We start from the raw sequence: 20,196 nt of genomic DNA on the forward strand, positions 1-20,196 counted from the left end.
TTGAGTTGTAACTGACCATAAATCAACAACTTGCATTTCAATAATCGAATGACTAACCCTTGATTGTGGGACTATGTAATATCATTTAATGCTCCCTCACATGTGCATCATAAAACCTGCATTGCCAATTTGATAACCTCTCACCTGTAACCTGTTAGTAAGGATTATATTAGGGTACATTGCTCCGACATCAAGATGATAGATAACAGGATTCTCAAGCCTAGCAGGGTTGTCACGGAGGGCGGCTAATTTTTCCTTGATCTCCTCACAGACCTAAGACAAAGAAAAAAAAAAAAAGTTTTGGCCAGTTTGCACCAAACATAATGTTGTTTGTATAATACTGTCACCCATGCCTGTATGATATTATTGATATTGCCACTTAAAAAACAAATTTTGATAGACGTAAAAACAATAAGTTTTCAAAGCCATTCCAAGTTTGTTTCATAGAATACATGAACCATACCTCTTGCTTTTTAAGCTATCATGACAAACTACCAAGTGCAGACTACCAACAGAGCTCAACCAATCAGATTTCCTCAGACTCTCTTTTGTTCCTCTCATTCTTGACGTTAAGAAAACAGCCCCACTGGTTCTTGGTCCCAAATCCAATGAAAAAGGGAAACCTGACCACAAACAGACAATCCCCACAATGAATAAAATATTTACTGAGCAATTTTAACACTCTAGATCATTCATATGTATGAGGCGTAGTTTTGCCTAGCATATTTTCATGGTGAGAGACAGTCCTGCCCAGGCGTTGAGTAAGTATTTCACCTCTTCAAAGTTTGTGACGGTACTGAGCGGGATCTTCTCCTCGACCTCGATGGCATGCTTCATTGTTCTCTCAACATCGTCCATCAACTGCTGGAAGGCCTCGGGGACCTTAAAACAATAAAGGAAATAGTAAACATAAAAAATAGAAGAGGTGAAAGATTAAATTTAATCTAATGCTATGGTCAAAAATGAATTTACGAACACCATACAAATCATTTCATACCACTGATCGCTATGTATAAAAATTGTTTGTACTGTGATCGTAAAGGTATTTGTGAATGTAGCATAAGACAGCTGTAAAATTATTCTGTTATATTTAAGAAGGATAACAACAGAGTTAACATTGCGAATAGTATATTTCATCACATTCAGAATAATTACAATTAACAGTTGCATAAATGTGCATGACTTTGTTTCTGTAGTCCCATGAATGCATTTCTGTGTGTAGTGCACAGGACTATCTGCAGAATTTGATTTGATGAAATACCAGTCTTAATCTTTTTAACACAAGAACTTGGTTTCAATTACCATTCTGAAGCGGCAAGGCAGGTCACTTCTAAATACACCAGATTCCAGCGCCTCAACGTGACCTCCGACGTAAGTCTCGGTCTCCAAGAGATGGCCATCCCTGGTCAGCTTATTGAAGACCGCCTCTTGTTTGTTTGGGAAGATGATGTTGGCATGGAAGGCCTGGACCATCAACAAGGCCTCGCAAAGAGTTCCAGATCCCTTCCGCAAGACCTGGATCAATTAAGAAAATGGAAGTGAATGAACAACAAGGACAAGGGTTCGAATCTCACCACAGCACTCACCATCATCACCACCATCATCACCATCATCATTATGCCCATCAAAATCATCATCACCATCATCATCATTATCATCATTATGCCCATCAAAATCATCATCATCATCTTCATCACCAACATCATTATTGTCATCATCATCACCACCATCATCATCATCACCATCATCACCATCATCATTATGCCCATCAAAATCATCATCACCATCATCATCATTACGCCCATCAAAATCATCATCATCATCATCTTCATCACCAACATCATTATTGTCATCATCATCATCATCACCACCATCATCATCATCATCACCATCATCACCATCATCATTATGCCCATCAAAATCATCATCACCATCATCATCATCATTATGCCCATCAGAATCATCATCATCTTCATCACCAACATCATTATTGTCATCATTATCACCACCATCATCACCATCATCATCATCATTATCATCATTATGCCCATCAAAATCATCATCATCATCATCTTCATCACCAACATCATTATTGTCATCATCATCACCACCATCATCATCATCATCACCATCATCACCATCATCATTATGCCCATCAAAATCATCATCACCATCATCATCATTATGCCCATCAAAATCATCATCATCATCTTCATCACAAACATCATCTTCATCACCAACATCATTATTGTCATCATCATCAACACCATCATCATCATCATCATCATTATGCCCATCAAAATCATCATCACCATCATCATCATTATGCCCATCAAAATCATCATCATCTTCATCACCAACATCATTATTGTCATCATCATCATCACCACCATCATCATCATCATCATCATTATGCCCATCAAAATCATCATCATCATCATCGTCATCACCAGCATCATTATTGTCATCATCATCACCACCATCATCATCATCATCACCATCATCACCATCATCATTATGCCCATCAAAATCATCATCACCATCATCATCATTATGCCCATCAAAATCATTATCATCATCATCATCTTCATCACCAACATCATTATTGTCATCATCATCATCACCATCATCATTATGCCCATCAAAATCATCATCACCATCATCATCATTATGCCCATCAAAATCATTATCATCATCATCATCTTCATCACCAACATCATTATTGTCATCATCATCATCACCACCATCATCATCATCATCATCATTATGCCCATCAAAATCATCATCATCATCATCGTCATCACCAGCATCATTATTGTCATCATCATCACCACCATCATCATCATCATCACCATCATCATCATCATCATTATGCCCATCAAAATCATCATCATCTTCATCACCAACATCATTATTGTCATCATCATCATCATCATCACCACCATCATCATCATCACCATCATCATCATCATTATGCCCATCAAAATCATCAACATCATCATAATCATCTTCATCACCAACATCATTGTCATCATCATCATCACCACCATCATCATCATCATTATGCCCATCAAAATCATCATCACCATCATCATCATTATGCCCATCAAAATCATCATCATCATCATCATCATCACCATCAAAATTATCACCACCACCATTTTTCAATACCTCATCAGGTTCCATAGGAATGATGGTGCACAGTGCGAAGATAAAAGGATGCACATATTTCATGTACAGATAGTATGTCGCCACCGCATCCGAGACGGAGTAGTTGGCAAGGGTTTGGGGTTGCTCACTGGCCATGCGGCACATCTCCTCCGGGTCCATCTCAATAGGGTCGTATCGAAGCTTGGCCTTGGATGCTGCCTTTAAGTTCTGAGAGCCAACAGGAAGGTAGCTGTCACGCTTGACCCATCTATAATTAAGTGACAAAAAGCTTCTTTAATTTAGGTACTTACAACCATGATACTCAAGAATTCGCAATCATTTCATGAGAAAGTCTAACGTCAATTTCCATCAACTCACCATACCATTGAAGTTTTAGATTTATGATCTAGTATGTTTATGTAAACCTCACTTTGTGAAATCAATTTCAGCTCACTGGCCCAATACAGCTTACATGCATACTACACCCTATGTGAATTAAAGGGGCTCTATATATAGGGCTCTGTGGGGCACTTCGGGGGAGAATTAGCCCCAAGCCCCAATGAATTTTTTTCTCTGAGTTTATTTAATGATATTGCTTGGCCAGAATGTCATGCTTTGTATAGAAATTTCTAAGTGATTAAATATTTCCTACCAAAATCATTGAAGAATATCTCTTCACAATTTCGTATTTTTCTTGTCAAATCATACAGAACTTTCAGAACGAATGAATAATACTCTTCATGAATGCATTCTGGATTTTAGTTTCCAATGTATCGCTTGATTTTGTAATCAAATGTTTTCTCCTCTCTTATAATTCAAAATCATTCCAGGCTTAGTTATTTCATCAATCAAAGAGGGTGTTGAGAGAAAATATTGCAATAAATTTCAAATTTCTTCTGCAATTTTAATAATTCGGTGGATTCAGAATATGATGTGCCAACTATCAGATGCAGTGAGTAGACCAAATTTCTAACTTTTGGGTTGACATCGCACACAGGCAGCGCACAGTACTAGTGCTTCAAAAATGAAAATCATATGGCAAGAATTCACCAAAAACATACTTAATTTCGCAAAGAAATATACAGGAAACTGTATCTCCTACCCCTGGACCCTAGCAAACAGCATGTCTGATCAAGCCGTATCAGATAGCACTGAATAATCACATGTATGCATTCACTTTTAGTACTAGCACGTGCAACAGATGTCGACTTTTTCCCATGATGCATTGTGAATTTCGGCCTAATCAATGCAACCAATCCACCGAATCGGCATATCAATAATAGCCATAGCAAATCTGTTATCATTCACTCCTTGATGCAAGAAGCAGATCATTAAGTGCAAATTTGCAACAAATTGCAAGACAAATGATTATGACTTCCTATCAAAATATATTTGCAATTATCTAAAACTTCTTACAACACCCTAATGAATACAGCAACAATGTTCACCCATTGCATACACAGAGCATCCAACCTTAATTGTGAAAAATATCCAATTCCAAATTTCTATTTATGCTATTTTCGTGCATAAGATCCTATTTTCTTTCAAATTCAGGAAAAACATACCAAAAATCATCAATCTAACAAGTTTCAAAAATCCCACTTCTACGGGAACAATCCTATTGAGTGTCGCTTTCCCTTAAAAATCATACTAAATTGTACAAACTCCTCATCCTTACAAGTTTCGAAAATCCAATTTCTCAGGGAACAATCCAATTGAGTGTAACTTTCCCCTTAAATCTAATAATAGGATAACAACCTTCTAACTAGTAGCTCTTTCTACCCCCATCATGAAGCTTGAGTGATGACCTACCTATAAGCATCCATATGTATCACACTTCTGCATCTGATAATTTAGCGCTAGCTGACGAGGCTCGATCAGTTACGCTGTTTACTAGGGTCCAGGCATAGTGTCGCTTTCCTTTTAAAAATCATACTACATTGTACAAAACTCCTCATCCTTACAAGTTTCAAAAATTCTATTTCTCAGGGAACAGTCCCAGTTAGTGTAACTTTCCCCTTAAAAACCTATCTAATAGGATAAAATCCTACTAGCTGGTAGCTCTGTTTACCCCCATCAAGATGCTTGAGTGATGACCTACCTATAAGCATCCATATGTATCACACTCCTGCACTTGTATTCACCAGCGGCATCCTTCTGAAACCCAATCTCTCTGTACATATCAATACCATGATGTTTATATCTGGTCTCGATGAAAGGCCTATAAACAAAAATAATACAAACATTAGACCAAACTCTGTACATATCAATACCATGATGTTTATATCTGATCTCGATGAAAGGCCTATAGACAAAAATAAAACAAACATTAGACCAAACTCTGTACATATCAATACCATGATGTTTATATCTGGTCTCGATGAAAGGCCTATAAACAAAAATAAAACAAACATTAGACCAAACTCTGTACATATCAATACCATAATCCGGGGTCCCATATCACAAAGCTTAGCAATGATCGTAGAACATTTTTTTATGATTGATTCAATTTACTACAATGCACAATCAATCTTAAAAATCAAGGGTACGATTAATTGCTAACCTTTGTGTTACGGGACCCTGGTCTCAATGAAAGGCCTATTGACAAACAAAAAAGAGACATAACACCAATCGATCTGTATTTGGATAATTGGCTCAATTAATCATCTAGAGGCACAAAATAATAACAATAATAATAGCCAATTTTTATATAGTGCTTTTCCCAGAATGTCTCAAAACGCTTTACATCATATTATTACCCCGGTCATTGGATTCATTTCAATCCGCATGAAAAGTGCACAATTTCCACTCCCTGGGGAGCATTCCTTGCATTCATCGCAGCCACATTATGGTGCTGGCAAAATCAAACATACAATATCTTTTGCATCCTACCGGGTACCCATTTAGCACTTGGGTCGAGAGTGGCAAAGTGTGGATTAATGCCAGGAAGCTAGGCCATGGTGGGATTCGAGCACACGACCCTCTGTTTACAAGGCGAGAGTCGGAACCACTACACCACGGCTCTTCCACAAAATAAAAAACATTTAGACAAATCTTGCTGTGATTGAATCAGGTCTTGATGATAGGCCTACAGACACAAATAAAGAACATTTGACCAATCGATCTGTGCTCAGATCGTCTCAATAAAATGCCTAGATGCAGAAAAGTACATGTCAATAATATATTTCTATCTTGGCTCAATAATAATAGGTTATTATATAGCACCATCTATCTAGAAATAGTCTATTGCAAGGCGCATTGTAATTATTATTATTATCAATGAAGGACCCTATGGAATACAAACCATTACAAAAATCTACAAATCAAACCAGTACCTTTGACATTTGACCTCACACCCCACAATACTATCGGATCATTGCCACTCCCACATGCAAACATGAGCCAAGTTTAATACTGAACCCTCAAACTGTTCCTTAGTTATCAAGAGAGCAAGAATGGAAACAGACAGAAAATGAACAGACGGGTGACCTAAAATCATAATGCCTCCGACAACAACCTAAGGTGAACAGAGATATGGAAAAAGCCATGGAAATAACTCATGTATATTCTGAACAAGTTAAACATTGTGGATGTATCCATACACTGTTATACATACCAATCAAAATTGTCTCCATTGTATGTGACAATGATGTTGGGTTTGATCTCGACGATGTGATCGATGAATTTCTGAAGGCAGGCGACCTCGTTCTCCTCATTGAAAACGATGAACGGTCCTTCGAACTCAGGCTTTGGGGTGTATTCAAAGTCTTCCACATCTTCTGAGATGATCTCACGATTAGTGATTAGATAACCCTTTTAGAACATTGGTGTAAAGAAGAGAGATTACACATATAGGCAGGATATATTCAAACATAGTCACAAAGGTTGCAGAATGCATCTTGAGAGGCTTTTTTCTGTTTATTCTTATTTCTATTTATTTCATTTGATTGGTTTATCAATAAAAAAACGATATTCATTGGGGATGGATTGTAAGACAGGAATGTGGTAGCCAATCAATAAAGGTCATTTTATTTCAAAGTCCCCCCAAAAAAAAATCCACCTGAAAATTATCTCAAATATGACTGAGGATGGGGGCTATTATTTAGCACCCTTATTGGTACAAGACAACAAATTCCAGCATTAACATCAATTCTATTTTTGTTTTGTGAAAATTAATAGCAGGAAGGACAATGAGAACACACTAGTTTAGCTACCAGTGCCAGCTGCACAGAAACGTTGTTAGCCTACCAGAGCGCTAGCATTAAGCCCATTCACATTTTTCGATTGTGAAATCAAAACATTTCAATGTGTAAGTGATGCATTGTTGTATTATTAGGCATCGCTGCCATATTACCGGTTGTAACAGGGCCTCTGTTTGCGCACTGTTAGTGCTAATAAATTTTCTGTGCAGTCAGTATAGATTGAACTTGAACCTTGAACCTTGAAGGAATAAGCAGCTCTTCCAAGCTAAACTCTGTACTTGACAATGCAAGTACAGAGTAATATGGCTACATAGATCTGTATCTGATGTGCACACATTAAGCCCGCGCACAGGAAATGATACTGTCTTGGATTAAACATTCAAGGCCTAAAATTGGGCGATAATATCGGTAGTATACATGTAGATCAATATGAATCTTTTGTTTACACTGTGTATGATTAGATAATGATAATGTATTGATGACTACTAACCTGTCCATCTATCATATATGAGATCATCATGACGCTGTCTGTCTCTGCATCAGGGAACTTGAGGGGAAGTTTGGTGGTCTCAATATCAAAGGCAAGTACTACTGGGTCCTGAGGAATAAAGGCATCAAAATATTTTCATGATGGTTTCATACACCTACACATAATGCTTAAATGTCAAAGTTTAATGGTTTCAAAATCAAAGGCAAGCACCACCAGGTCGTGAGAAATAAAAACAGATCAATAGATTACAGAGGGAATTTTAAAAAGCTTAAAAAAGGTTCAATGTCAAAGTTCGGTAGTTTCAGTGTCAAGGGCAAGCCCATCAGGTCCTGAGAAGTAAAGCAAAACACATCAAACTATATCAGAGGAAATTTTGGCAAAGCTACATGTAATGCCATGTTTTCAAGACTAAGAAGTGAAAAATCATGGAAATTTTACTCAATTCTTATTTCTATGACCATTTGTTCATAAATACCATTTTTGATGTTTTTATAAACAGATTTGACTGCCTGATTTTAGCGTATACATTCGTAATTCTAAAGATTCGTTATTCCAAAAGTTCCGATAATCCGAAGGTTTGTTAATCCGAAAACGAAATAAGGTTCCTTGTTCCGAAGGTTTGTTTGTCCGAAAACGAAATGAGGTTCATTGTTCATTTCGTTTTCAGACAAACGAACCTTCGGAATTACGCCACAAATGTTCGGATTAACGAACCCTTTTTCGCTTTCGGATTAACGCACATAGAGGTATAGGCAATTTATGTGTTTCGGAATTACGAACCTTCGGAATAAAGAACCTTCGGAATTATGAAGTGTAAGCAATTTTAGAAGCATGTCATGCTAAATTCAATCTTAGTGTGTTTTAGGAAGACTTGATAGAAATAGGTTTTAATCTAATGAACACACACAAGATATATAATGCATAATTTCATTGATTAATAAGCCGTAGTGCAGGTCATCTGGGCATGATCCGACCAATCAGTTTATTCACATTATACCACAGGCAACTCAAAATCAAAGTGACATTTTAGTCATATGTACATAAATCTTTGTGAACCACCATCCTGGGTCCTATCATAAAAGTTTATTATGGTAACTTTGCCATCCAATGGTTTCTATGGTAATAATGATCAACCACCAATCAGAATCAAGGATTCCATCCAAATTACCATAATGGTAACTCTTAGTAATGGGACCCTGGATTTGATGATTATTCACGAGAGGGCAGTGTTTGGAATGAAGTAGTAAAGAAGGGAATACTTACCGGTCTTTCTAATAAATCATCTCTCTGTTTGATGATAGGTGCCATAGATCCTCTTCCCTGCACTGAATACCAATGACCCTGTATAAGACAAAGAGAGAAACAAAGACAGAAAGAAAGAGTAATAATAATAATAATAATATTCCGCATTTATATAGCGCTTAATACATCGGAACGACGTCTCTAAGCGCTTTACAGACATATTATTACCCCGGTCATCGGATCCTTGCATGCCCGCATACAATGTATGCACCTTCTCAACTCCCTGGGGAGCAATCCAACAAGAGTTCCAAGACTCAATTGCTAGGCATACTACATATAGGCTTTCACATCCTACCGGGTACCCATTTAACACCTGGGTCGAGAGTGGCAAATTGTGGATTAACGCCTTGCCAAAGGACGCTAGGCCATGGTGGGATTCGAACACACGACCCTCTGATTATAAGGCGAGAGTCAGAACCGCTACACCACGGCGCTTCCGTGGAGAGTATATCAGAGAAGATAAGTTTCAGATTTATCATTGTGGAGATCCAAAAATAAGACAAAATAGATTTGGTGCTCTGACATTTAATATAAAGTAAAAATCACACCGAAACAACTCCAGACCGACAGATTTGTTTATCTGGAGTAGGCTTCACCAGTGCAACTGTGACAATGCCCACTCTAACATGGTATCAACTAGGGTTTAACACAAGATTGGCAATTTCCTGAGAAATTTAGGTATCTTTAATTTTACACAGATAAGTTTAAATCAATGTATCAGATCTAGATGTATGATAATATTTTGAAGATTGACCTTGATTTAAAAGACCTTCTCATAAAATAATTGTTTGCAGCAACTACTGCCTTTTACCTATAAAGGCGACCGCACACCTTACGATTGGTTTGCGACCCGATTTTGGAATAAGACCTACAAGAATTTGATGCTATTATTGAAACATGGATTATCTTACTGTGTAATGTTCTAAATCATCGCACGAATACCTATGTTCAAATCTGTGATAATGCTATCATCCTTCTTAGAATAAAAGCGAATTTAATATCTAGTCGTAATGACGTCATAGCAGTCATACAATTGGCTACGATTTGAAACTAATTTGGCCTTTACTCCAAAATAAAGGCTTGAAATCTTTCATAATGGTTATATTAGTATTCTTTCAATCAATTTTAACCTCAAATATGATATTTTCCATTCAAATTTTACCTATAACACTTACCACATGAATCTTCTTATCAATGGCCACTCTAACATGGTAAGGGACATCATATTCTCTGATATCAAGTATATTGTCCATCTGATCGTTTATCTTCTTCCCTCCTTTGCTGCCAACAGTACTATCATTCCCAGCAAGATGGCTGACCATAAAAATGAGAAGAAATGAGAAGTTATTCTATAATCATCCTCACTAACTGAGAATTGAACATAATTCCTCCAATAATTCTCTTTATTTCCATTATTGTAAAAAATTACAATAAAGGATAATATCTTCACGTGAGTAGGCTATTTTGGGTCACTTCAAGTTGATGACTTAAGAGTCGGTACAAATGGAACATACTAGAATTTTATCCTAAGCCATGGTCTAACTCTACTAAAATTACAAGAAGCTGAAAATCTAAAATTTTGCTTGTTCTTTTCCCAGATTTTAATAGAGTAGACCTTATTCTAGTTACTATATTTCCCTGAAAGTAATGAAATGATTTGGGTGTCAAATACACTGATTTAAAGAGCCTGTTCTGTTAAAAATTTGTCTCACAATTGGCTATCCATAGTTAACAATATTAGACCATGGGTCATTTGGAGAGAACTTAAGATTATGGTAACTTTATACTACCTTCTACGGCAACATGATTCAAAAGCCACTAAAAATCAAGTTGCCTGTGTTTGGTACCATAGTGGCCAAAGTAACATTTAAGATATACATGTAGGGTCAAGAGTTTAAACCTGAGTGCTAAAGCCTGCATTCAGAATAAGGTCCAATGGTTGAAGAAATAGGCAAATACCTGGTTAGAAGGGCAGTGTATGCAGAGGAAGATTTCTCGTGCTCTCGATTCTTGCGAACCCTCGGCATGATCTCTCGTCGCACCTTCATTAGATCCTGTGTCGAGTGGAAGCTTAGCTTCAGGCAACATCTCTTCAGACCCACCAAGTGATTTGGCTGTTGGTAAATAATGAGGGGATACAGTCCCAATCTTAGAAAAGTAACATCGACACTCATAATTTCAACATATCTGCTATTGTGGGCTTTCCAGAAAGAGAAACATTCTTAAAATTCCCTTTCATTACTAAGTATGCATGTTCACAGAAATAGCAATGCACAGGTTATTAAATGAAAATCTATTTCGCTCTAAAAAATATGCCTATTTAATAGGAACAGATGGATCTATGTTTCCATGACAGAATACAGGTACAATTACAGGTGTTTAACATGAAATATTTGATAATGGATGGTGAACATGCCTTTTTTAGTTCCCGCATCACAATGCATCATGTTGTAGGGTTCCCATAAAAATAAGATGATCCTTAGAATGCTGTTGATGAACATCACTTCGGATTGATTTACTTTCACTTTTTTAACTTGAAGATACCATATTCTCTTTGAAATTTTTTTTTCTTCAGATTTTTGTACTTTTTACAAAAATTATGAATGATTACTAGTGATAAAATAGGAATTAAGAATGAGAATTAACTGTGAGAATGAACCCAAAGGGACTTCTCAGCATACTAGAATTCAATCCCATTTGTAGAATCTGGTTTTGGGCCCCGTCTTACAAAGAGTTGCAATCGATCCAATCAATCGCAACTATGGAAAGCCAGCAACGTCAACGTCTAAACTTACATGTTTGTTCAAAATATTTTTTAGAAATGATGTATATTCAATACATTCACTGTTTTCTTGACAGTTCTTTGTTTTCAATGGACATTGAGCAAATCTAAAGAAAAATTATGACAGAGAAAGCTTTCCATATACTTGAGATAGATCAATCGTAACTCTTTGTAAGACGGGGCCCAGATGAACACATACCAAGTCAAGGTCTTCCTTATAGACCGTTTCCACTGAAGCAAGTGTTCCGGCGTGTCTCCGGGTCAGGTACGCGGATACCTCCCTCTCACATTCCTTCTTGGTGACGATGTAGAAGTAAGGTTTGAACGGGAGGGAAACCTGAAACAAAAAAGAGATTTCTTAATAGAAGTTTTCTTTTCAAACACAAAATAAAATAAGATCATTCTTAATTGCTAGAGGGTATTCATTTGTCTCGCAATCTACTATGGTCAACAAGGAAATTCGTGGTCACTCTTGCAAAAAGTGTTCACTGGATTTCTAGGAAATTCGTGATAATAATAATAATAATAATTAAGACTTATATCGTGCCAAATCCACTCTGTAGAGTGCTCAAGGCGCTTTTTAGGAAATTATAAAAGAAATTAAGAAGAATTGAACAGAAATGTTTTGAGGTAATTTTTGAAAGTTTCAGAAGTCAAGCACTGTTTGATGTTATGATCTTTCACCCCAGGTTTTGGAAACTTTGGGGGTAACAAGAGAATTGGAAAGGGAGGAACCAAGTATCTTAAAGGGGTATAACTTTTGATCAGTGAAATAAGGTACTGGGGAGATGAGCCATGAACACAATGGAAAGTTAACAACAAAATCTTGAACATAATACGCTGTTTAAAAGGGAGCCAATGTAAGGATCTTAAAATAGGAGTAATGTGAGTGCGCCTGGTGGATAGAGAAACGATGCAAGCGGCAGCATTTTGAAGTTTCTGAACTTTCACTAACTGATTCTGGGGTAGATTAAACAATAGGGAATTTCCAAAATCAAGACGGGACAAAATTAAAACGTGAACCAATTTTTCTGTGGCCGGTCGAGACAAGTAATTCCTAATAAAACCAATGTTTCGCAAGTGGTAGCGAACTGATCTACAAATAAAAGAAATGTGATTCGACATTGTCATGTGAGAATCAAAAACTATACCCAGATTGCGACAAGGATCACTCTCGCAAAAAGTGTTCACTGGCTTACAAGTTCACAAGCTTTCGAGTGCCGCTGCAACTCTTTATCAAGTGACGAAAATTGTTTGATATCCTACTCTATTTATACTAATCTCCAGGACCGTACGCACGAACACGAGAACAATAGGTCATAAAAAGATTGGTGTGAGATGGATAGGAGGGGGATTCACTGTTAAAGGCACTTAACCCTAAAAGGGCCGGGTTATTTGGGCCCATCTCACAGCCGAGGAGGGTGTGAGATCTCAGCCTTCGATCACCACTTGCATGGTGTTAGTGTGGGATAAAATCTACAAGGCTGTCATACGGCCCCAAAACTACTAATTTTTTTATTCACAGACTCTTTGTAGGATCCTGATCAATTGTACTTCAAAAAAAAATTTGGTATCCTTATGAGTATTCATTAGATGGGCTGATGATGTCACATCCCTACTTGTTCATTTGTATTTTATGATATGAAAATAGGTTTATTCAAAAAATTCTACCAAGCACTAAATCAATTCATTGGATTGACAACTGATTAAAAGCATTAGTTATTTATTGCCGCAACTTATTTCATCATAATGGAGACACATCATTAAACATGTATGAAAAAATGAAACAGTTGTGATTTCATATAACAAAAGAAAAAGGAAAATAGGGATATGACATCATCAGCCCACCTAATGAATATTCATGACGATGTGCATGTAACTGTTTTCACAAAATATTGATAAACTTTTGAATTCAATAACTTTGTTCTTTGTTATTCAATTTTGATGAAATTTTCAGCATTTCGCTTTGTGAATTTTACTCTATTTATTGAGATATATTTTCAGCCCAGACAATCCCTTTAATAACAATACACACAAATATCCTTGGCCTTAAAATTTTGAAATCTATATTTTTACAACGATCAAAATTTGCAACCATTAAAATCAAACCAACCAAACGATTTTAGGTGATAGGGTACCTTGAAACGACTACCATCATCTTGTAGGAAATAGTAGTCCACTGCACTGATTAGCTTTTTACTCTCATCCAAAATGTCTGCCTGGTAGGAAGAAAAACAGGGGAAAAAAAGTCTAAGATGAACAAAAAGATTGGCACATAAAATGGTGAAATAACACTCACGGTTTTTTAAGAATGTTGAACCAATAACCCAATGCTATTAAAATAAACTCCACCAAGACACTTACATGTACCCATTGAGTTCTATTATTTATTCTAAATCTTAGCAGGAAATGTGAATCACATTCATGTTGAAATCCTTTTTTTAACAGTTTGAAATTTTATTTGTAATTTTTAAGACCGAAGACATTTTACATTAATTCATGTTAACTTTACATCATACAATATCACAATTACAGCAAATAAATTTCACCAGTTTGAAATTAAAAGTTGATTCAAAGTCAAACATCCTCTCATATAACACCCCTATGTATCATGGAACATTCCAATTCAGAATTTAATTCATTAAACCCTCCAGATGGTAATCTGCATAAGGAAGGAATTCAAAATCAAATCAATCAATTTATTGTTATTCAATGGAATTGCAATAATTCTTTAGTATTCACATAGATCTGTTTTCACTCCTCATTTTTTATTTTGATTAAGATTTATTTTCTAAATACTAATTTATTAAATGAACATTAAGTCCCACCCTCTGAAATAATTTTTTCAATTCAGTTCAGTTCAATTTATTTTCTCAGCATATACAATATGTACAGGAATGACGAATAATATCAGCGAAAATTGTAAATTACAGAAAAGTTTATAAAAACTTGTGAGTAGTAGTTCCCAGTACATTGAATGAATAAATGCACAAACAGCATCAACAAACACACAGGTAGGGTGGGGCGGTAAATGTATGAGATTTTGGCAAGGAGACAGGAAGCAATCAAGCAAATTGTTTTGCATAATGGATGTACCCAGATTTAAGCTTAGAGGTCAAGTCCACCTCAGAAAAATGTTGATTTGAATCAATAGAGAAAAATCAGACAAGCACAATGCTGAAAATTTCATCTAAATCGGATGTAAAATAAGAAAGTTATGACATTTCAAAGTTTCGCTTATTTTCAACAAAATGGTTATATGAACGAGCCAGTTACATCCAAATGAGAGTTGATAATGTCACTCACTCACTATTTCTTTTGTTTTTATTGTTTGAATTATACAATATTTCAATTTTTACAAATTTGACGATTAGGACCTCCTTGCCTGAAATAATGGAATTCCACGTGGTCAGTGAGGAATGAAACTCCATTTCACATGACAATGATGAGAAAATGCAATTATTTCATATAATAAAATACAAAAGAAATAGTGAGTGATGTCATCGACTCTCTCATTTGGATGTAACTGGCTCGTTCATATAACCATTTTGTTAAAAATAAGCGAAACTTTAAAATGTCATAACTTTCTTATTTCAAATCCGATTTTGATGAAATTTTCAGTGTTATGTTTCTTGAAATTTTCTCCTTTTATTCAAATCAAGTTTTTGTTGGAGTGGACTTGTCCTTTAATAATGAATGCTTACTGGATGCATGTTGATGAGCCATCCCACCCTCTCAGCTGGTTCTTTGTAGCGATCAAATCCATACAAGGAATCCAATTCATCATTGATTGTCGCCCTCTGTAGTCTGGCCTCAGATGAATCCTCTGATCTTCTGCTTGAACCCAAAAAAATAAGATAGGTGGAAGACAAGTGAAAAATGGGCAAGACCTCCGGGTATTAAAATCAACTAAGAATCAAGCAAAAAGTGTGAGGTCAGAAGAAATGTCTAACCATCCACTCGCCCTTCAGCTCAGGTGATGTTTGAAATATAAGAAAATCAAGGTGAAGTACACCATCTTTTGACAGTGAAAAAAAAACAATAGGGCCTAGGCCAAGAGGAAAAAATGCTGAGCGCCTAGAACGCAACCAGCAATACAAACTTCCGATGTAAACAAGCAAGCGTATAGGTAATATTTCGCGCCCTCTCGCAGCTCTCAACATACAGTGTCTACAATAATTATTTGTACACTTTACATTAAAAAACACTGAAAGATAAGTGGACTGTGAAATTGTAACCTGGCTTTCATAAACTCTAATGAATAATTTATCACATGAACAAGAAAAGTATAGTCTTTTTTTCATCTAGTTGCAAATTGTTATTGGTCACGCATGAATGATTATAATTCAATAAGTGTAATAATGCATATTATTTTAATATTTTTTGTGATCATTGAAGCGTAACTCATGTTTCAATGATCATGACTTATTTATTTTTCTGAGAAAAAGAAAGAAAGAAAAAGAATGAAAAGGGAAAATAAAAAGTCAGGAAAAGAAAACGAAAAAAAACATTAATAGAAAGAATAGATTTTTTTTTTAATTTCAAAAAATCAACAGAAGACAGATAGAAGAAAGAGTAAATAACGAACAAATGAAACAAGAATGGGCGAAATAAAGTATAAAACAAAAGGAAAGCAAATAAGACACGAAAGTGTCAGAAAGCAGACATGAAAATCAAAGAAAGAACAAACGGAAGAAAAATGAAAAAAAAACAGAAAAATTCTATAAAAAATTAAGAAAAATTAAAAAGTAAGGTGAAAGAAGAAAAAGAAAAAGGAAAAAATAAAATGAATGAATGAAAAAAGAAGAAGCATATATAACAAGTGGAATGCCTCTGGCCGTCTCACCTGCATCACGCAGTTCAATATAGCAGCAGTGCTGACTTTGAAAACTACTCTAACTCGCACAAGATGTTCAGTGATACATGGTTACTCTTATGTCCACTTTTTATGAACTAGACCAATAAACTTACAGAGATATGATGGTTATTCAACAGATACACCCAATATGGCCAAAGTTCATTGACCTTTGACCTTGGTCATGTGACCTGAAAAGCGCACAGGATGTTCAGTGATACTTGATTACTCTAATGTCCAAGTTTAACGAACTAGACCAATAAACTTTCAAAGTTATGATGGTAATTCAACAGATTTCCCCGATTCGGCCAAAGTTCATTGACCCTAAATGACCTTTGACCTTGATCATGTGACCTGAAACTCGAACAGGATGTTCAGTGATACTTGATTACTCTTATGTACAAGTTTCATGAATCAGATCCATAAACTCTCAAAATTATGATGGTAATTGAACAGATACACCCAATTCGGCCAAAGTTCATTGACCTTTGACCTTGGTCATGTGACCTGAAACGCGCACAGGATGTTCAGTGATACTTGATTACTCTAATGTCCAAGTTTAACGAACTAGACCAATAAACTTTTAAAGTTATGATGGTAATTCAACAGATACCCCAGATTCGGCCAAAGTTCATTGACCCTAAATGACCTTTGACCTTAATCATGAGACCTGAAACTTGCACAAAATTTTCAGTGATGCTTGATTACTATTATGTCTAAGTTTCATGAATCAGATCCATAAACTTTCAAAGTTATGATGGGAATTCAACAGATATCCCCAATTCGACCAAAGTTCATTGACCCTAAATGACCTTTGACCTTGGTCATGTGACGTGAAACTCATGTAGGATGCTCAGTGATACTTGATTAAAGGGGAATCCAGCCTTGGCCATAAAATGTTGTGTTGGGAAGGAGAAAAATAAATTAAACAGAATGGTGAAAGTTTGAAAGAAATTGGACAAGCAATTAGAAAGTTATAGCTACTTTAAAATTGAGATCACTAATACTACGTAGATTTCAAATTGGCAAATGGGTAAGTAAATTATAACAAGGGGCAAGGACAACTTTCCCATAGGCCATGTACTTTATTATCAGGGATTTGTGGTTTTCTCCTAAGTAAACATTCCCCTGGGGCAGTAATCTAAATATAACCCATGTAGTATATTGTTTTATGTCCTCATGAAAGAAAAATATAATTTACAATAAAACTTTTGGGAAAAATGACATTTTAGCCATAATATGTATTGGAGTACATGGAAGAGTAGTCCTTGCCTTACATCTCTATGACATCCCATATGCGGCCAATTTGAAATCTCCATGGGTATAGTGATTACCAATATTTACAACTTTTGAAAATTCATATCTTTCTTTTTGTTTGTCCAATATTGTTCAAACTTTCACCTATCAACTTGTCTGATTTTTCTTTTCCTTATAAAAACAAGTTTTTATTTGGGTTGGATTCCCCTTTAACCTTGTGTCCAAGTTTCATGAACTAGGTCCATATATTTTCTAAGTTATGATGACATTTCAAAAACTTAACCTCAGGTTAAGATTTCGATGTTGAATCCTCCAACATGGTCTAAGTTCATTGACCCTAAATGACCTTTGACCTTGGTCATGTGACATGAAACTCTAATAGGATGTTAAGTAATACTTGATTAACCTTATGGCCAAGTTTTATTAACTAGGTCCATATACTTTCTAAGTTATGACGTCATTTCAAAAACTTAACCTCAGGTTAAGATTTGATGTTGACGCCGCCGCCGCCGCCGTCGCCGTCGGAAAAGCGGCGCCTATAGTCTCACTTTGCTTCGCAGGTGAGACAAAAACGAAAGAATGAAAGAAAGAAAAAGATTACAAAAAAGTGAAGGAAGAAAGGAAGAAAAAGGAAACAAAAAGAAAAGGAAAGAAGAGAGAAAAGGGGGGAAGCAGAATTAGTAAAAAAAAAGGAAGATGAAGAATAAATGAAACCAAGCAAAAGAAAAGCAAGAAAGAAATTATAACATTTAAAAATAATAAAACAAAAGATATAATAAAGAATGAAAGAAAAGAAAGACAGACAGATAGTACAGACAGACAGACAGAAAGAAAGAAAGGGCCAAATCGTGGTTTTGGAAACCACTCATAGATTTGTGTACGCGCATTTGTGTACAAAGTGAATGGAGGTGGAAATAGGGAACCGTGCGTGCGACTGAATAAAGCGCTGCTGTATGAAGTGAATGGTGGTTACCTATATCACGATAATGCCAAAGAAAGAAAGGCTAGAAAAGGTGACAGGCAAAATAAAGGGTGAATGAAAGATTCAAAGAAATGGTGGAATACTTGTGGGTACTTGTTAATACTAGTGGCCATCGATTTTGAGCAAGAAGGAACGCGGATATCATGAGATGTGATAACCCTCTAGCTATCTTAAATATTATCCTAAATATCGTGAAAGATAAGAGAAAAGTTAAGAACGTTTTCAAAATACCACTTATCTCCATTTTGCGCTTCTGTACTATGATATGCGCGAGTAAAGCTTCACCCGCTCAGCATAGGATGGAGAGCAAGATAAGACCAAAAATTTGACAAAATATAAGAAAAAGATAAGAACATTTTCAGAATATCAATTTGACTTTAAGATCATGACGTAGATAAGAACGTTTTCATAATACCGCCCCAGTTGAATAGAATAGCAAAGCACTGAATGAACACAGCTGATTGAGGTATTTGTTGCATTTCTTCTAGTCTTGGAATGCGTTAGCATGTTCAAAATGCAGCTTCACAATTGATTATGGGTTCTTAAATCTCAAAATGAAAAATGTCATGATGAATCTTGATTCAATGAATCAATGACAATGAAATGATGAATAGGCCTAGGCCTAATGACGTTCCTAATTCTATCAGGTTTTTGTAGCACGTGCTGTAACGTTACTCGTTAGATCTATGTTGCATTGAAAGACAGGCTCGAGTCAAAGTCCATGAAGTCGATTGACGACGGTTTCACTGCAGATGCAGCTGAATGCCTGCAGGAAGTAGGGTCCACTCACTCACCTACTACCTCCCCCGGAACCATCGGCGTTCTCACTGCGATCGGCCCTGTAGCGGCCGCTGTTCTGCAGAACCATTCTGAAATCCGAACAGACAGTCAGTGATAAATATTTTAATTATCTGCCTCTCGTGTGAAGTTTTGTCCAAATTCAAAGCCTCCGAACGCATCAGTAATACTTCCAAATATGTGTAAGCCTGGTACATGTACGTATTGGACAGATCAATATCAAACTCAGAATAAATCAACTAGTCACTATACTAGTAAAGATTGTTGATTTTTTCGTGTTCATGTTTGGCGCGGGCGCGAAAATTGTTAACTTCGAACTAAAGAGGGCGCGCAGAATAAAACTATTTATTTTTTGTGTAATTCGGGCTAGCTAGCTCG

At 36.1% G+C, this 20,196-nt stretch overlaps 1 protein-coding gene across 2 annotated transcripts in view; it reads right to left on the bottom strand.

Moving 5' to 3' along the window:
* The window catches only part of LOC121419874 (DNA polymerase epsilon catalytic subunit A-like), a 59,963-nt gene extending 39,845 nt beyond the window's left edge, over positions 1–20,118 (bottom strand). Inside the window, exons 1-14 of one of the 2 annotated variants that reach the window (XM_041614338.1) lie at positions 19,815–20,118; positions 15,631–15,760; positions 14,065–14,145; positions 12,126–12,263; positions 11,104–11,258; positions 10,320–10,458; positions 9,106–9,183; positions 7,843–7,950; positions 6,767–6,963; positions 5,252–5,371; positions 3,172–3,418; positions 1,303–1,515; positions 775–882; positions 145–273 (exon numbers count right to left, since the gene is read on the bottom strand). In XM_041614338.1, coding sequence (XP_041470272.1) covers positions 145–273; positions 775–882; positions 1,303–1,515; positions 3,172–3,418; positions 5,252–5,371; positions 6,767–6,963; positions 7,843–7,950; positions 9,106–9,183; positions 10,320–10,458; positions 11,104–11,258; positions 12,126–12,263; positions 14,065–14,145; positions 15,631–15,760; positions 19,815–19,888 — 1,917 coding nt within the window. In that variant the 5' untranslated portion in view covers positions 19,889–20,118. Of the gene's footprint in view, positions 1–144; positions 274–774; positions 883–1,302; positions 1,516–3,171; positions 3,419–5,251; positions 5,372–6,766; positions 6,964–7,842; positions 7,951–9,105; positions 9,184–10,319; positions 10,459–11,103; positions 11,259–12,125; positions 12,264–14,064; positions 14,146–15,630; positions 15,764–19,814 lie in introns of both variants that reach the window. The other variant, XM_041614336.1, reaches the window with a different exon arrangement.
* Between the last annotated feature and the right edge of the window lie 78 nt (positions 20,119–20,196).

Source organism: Lytechinus variegatus, chromosome 8 (assembly GCF_018143015.1).
Source record: "Lytechinus variegatus isolate NC3 chromosome 8, Lvar_3.0, whole genome shotgun sequence".
Classification (NCBI taxonomy): Eukaryota; Metazoa; Echinodermata; class Echinoidea; order Temnopleuroida; family Toxopneustidae; genus Lytechinus; species Lytechinus variegatus.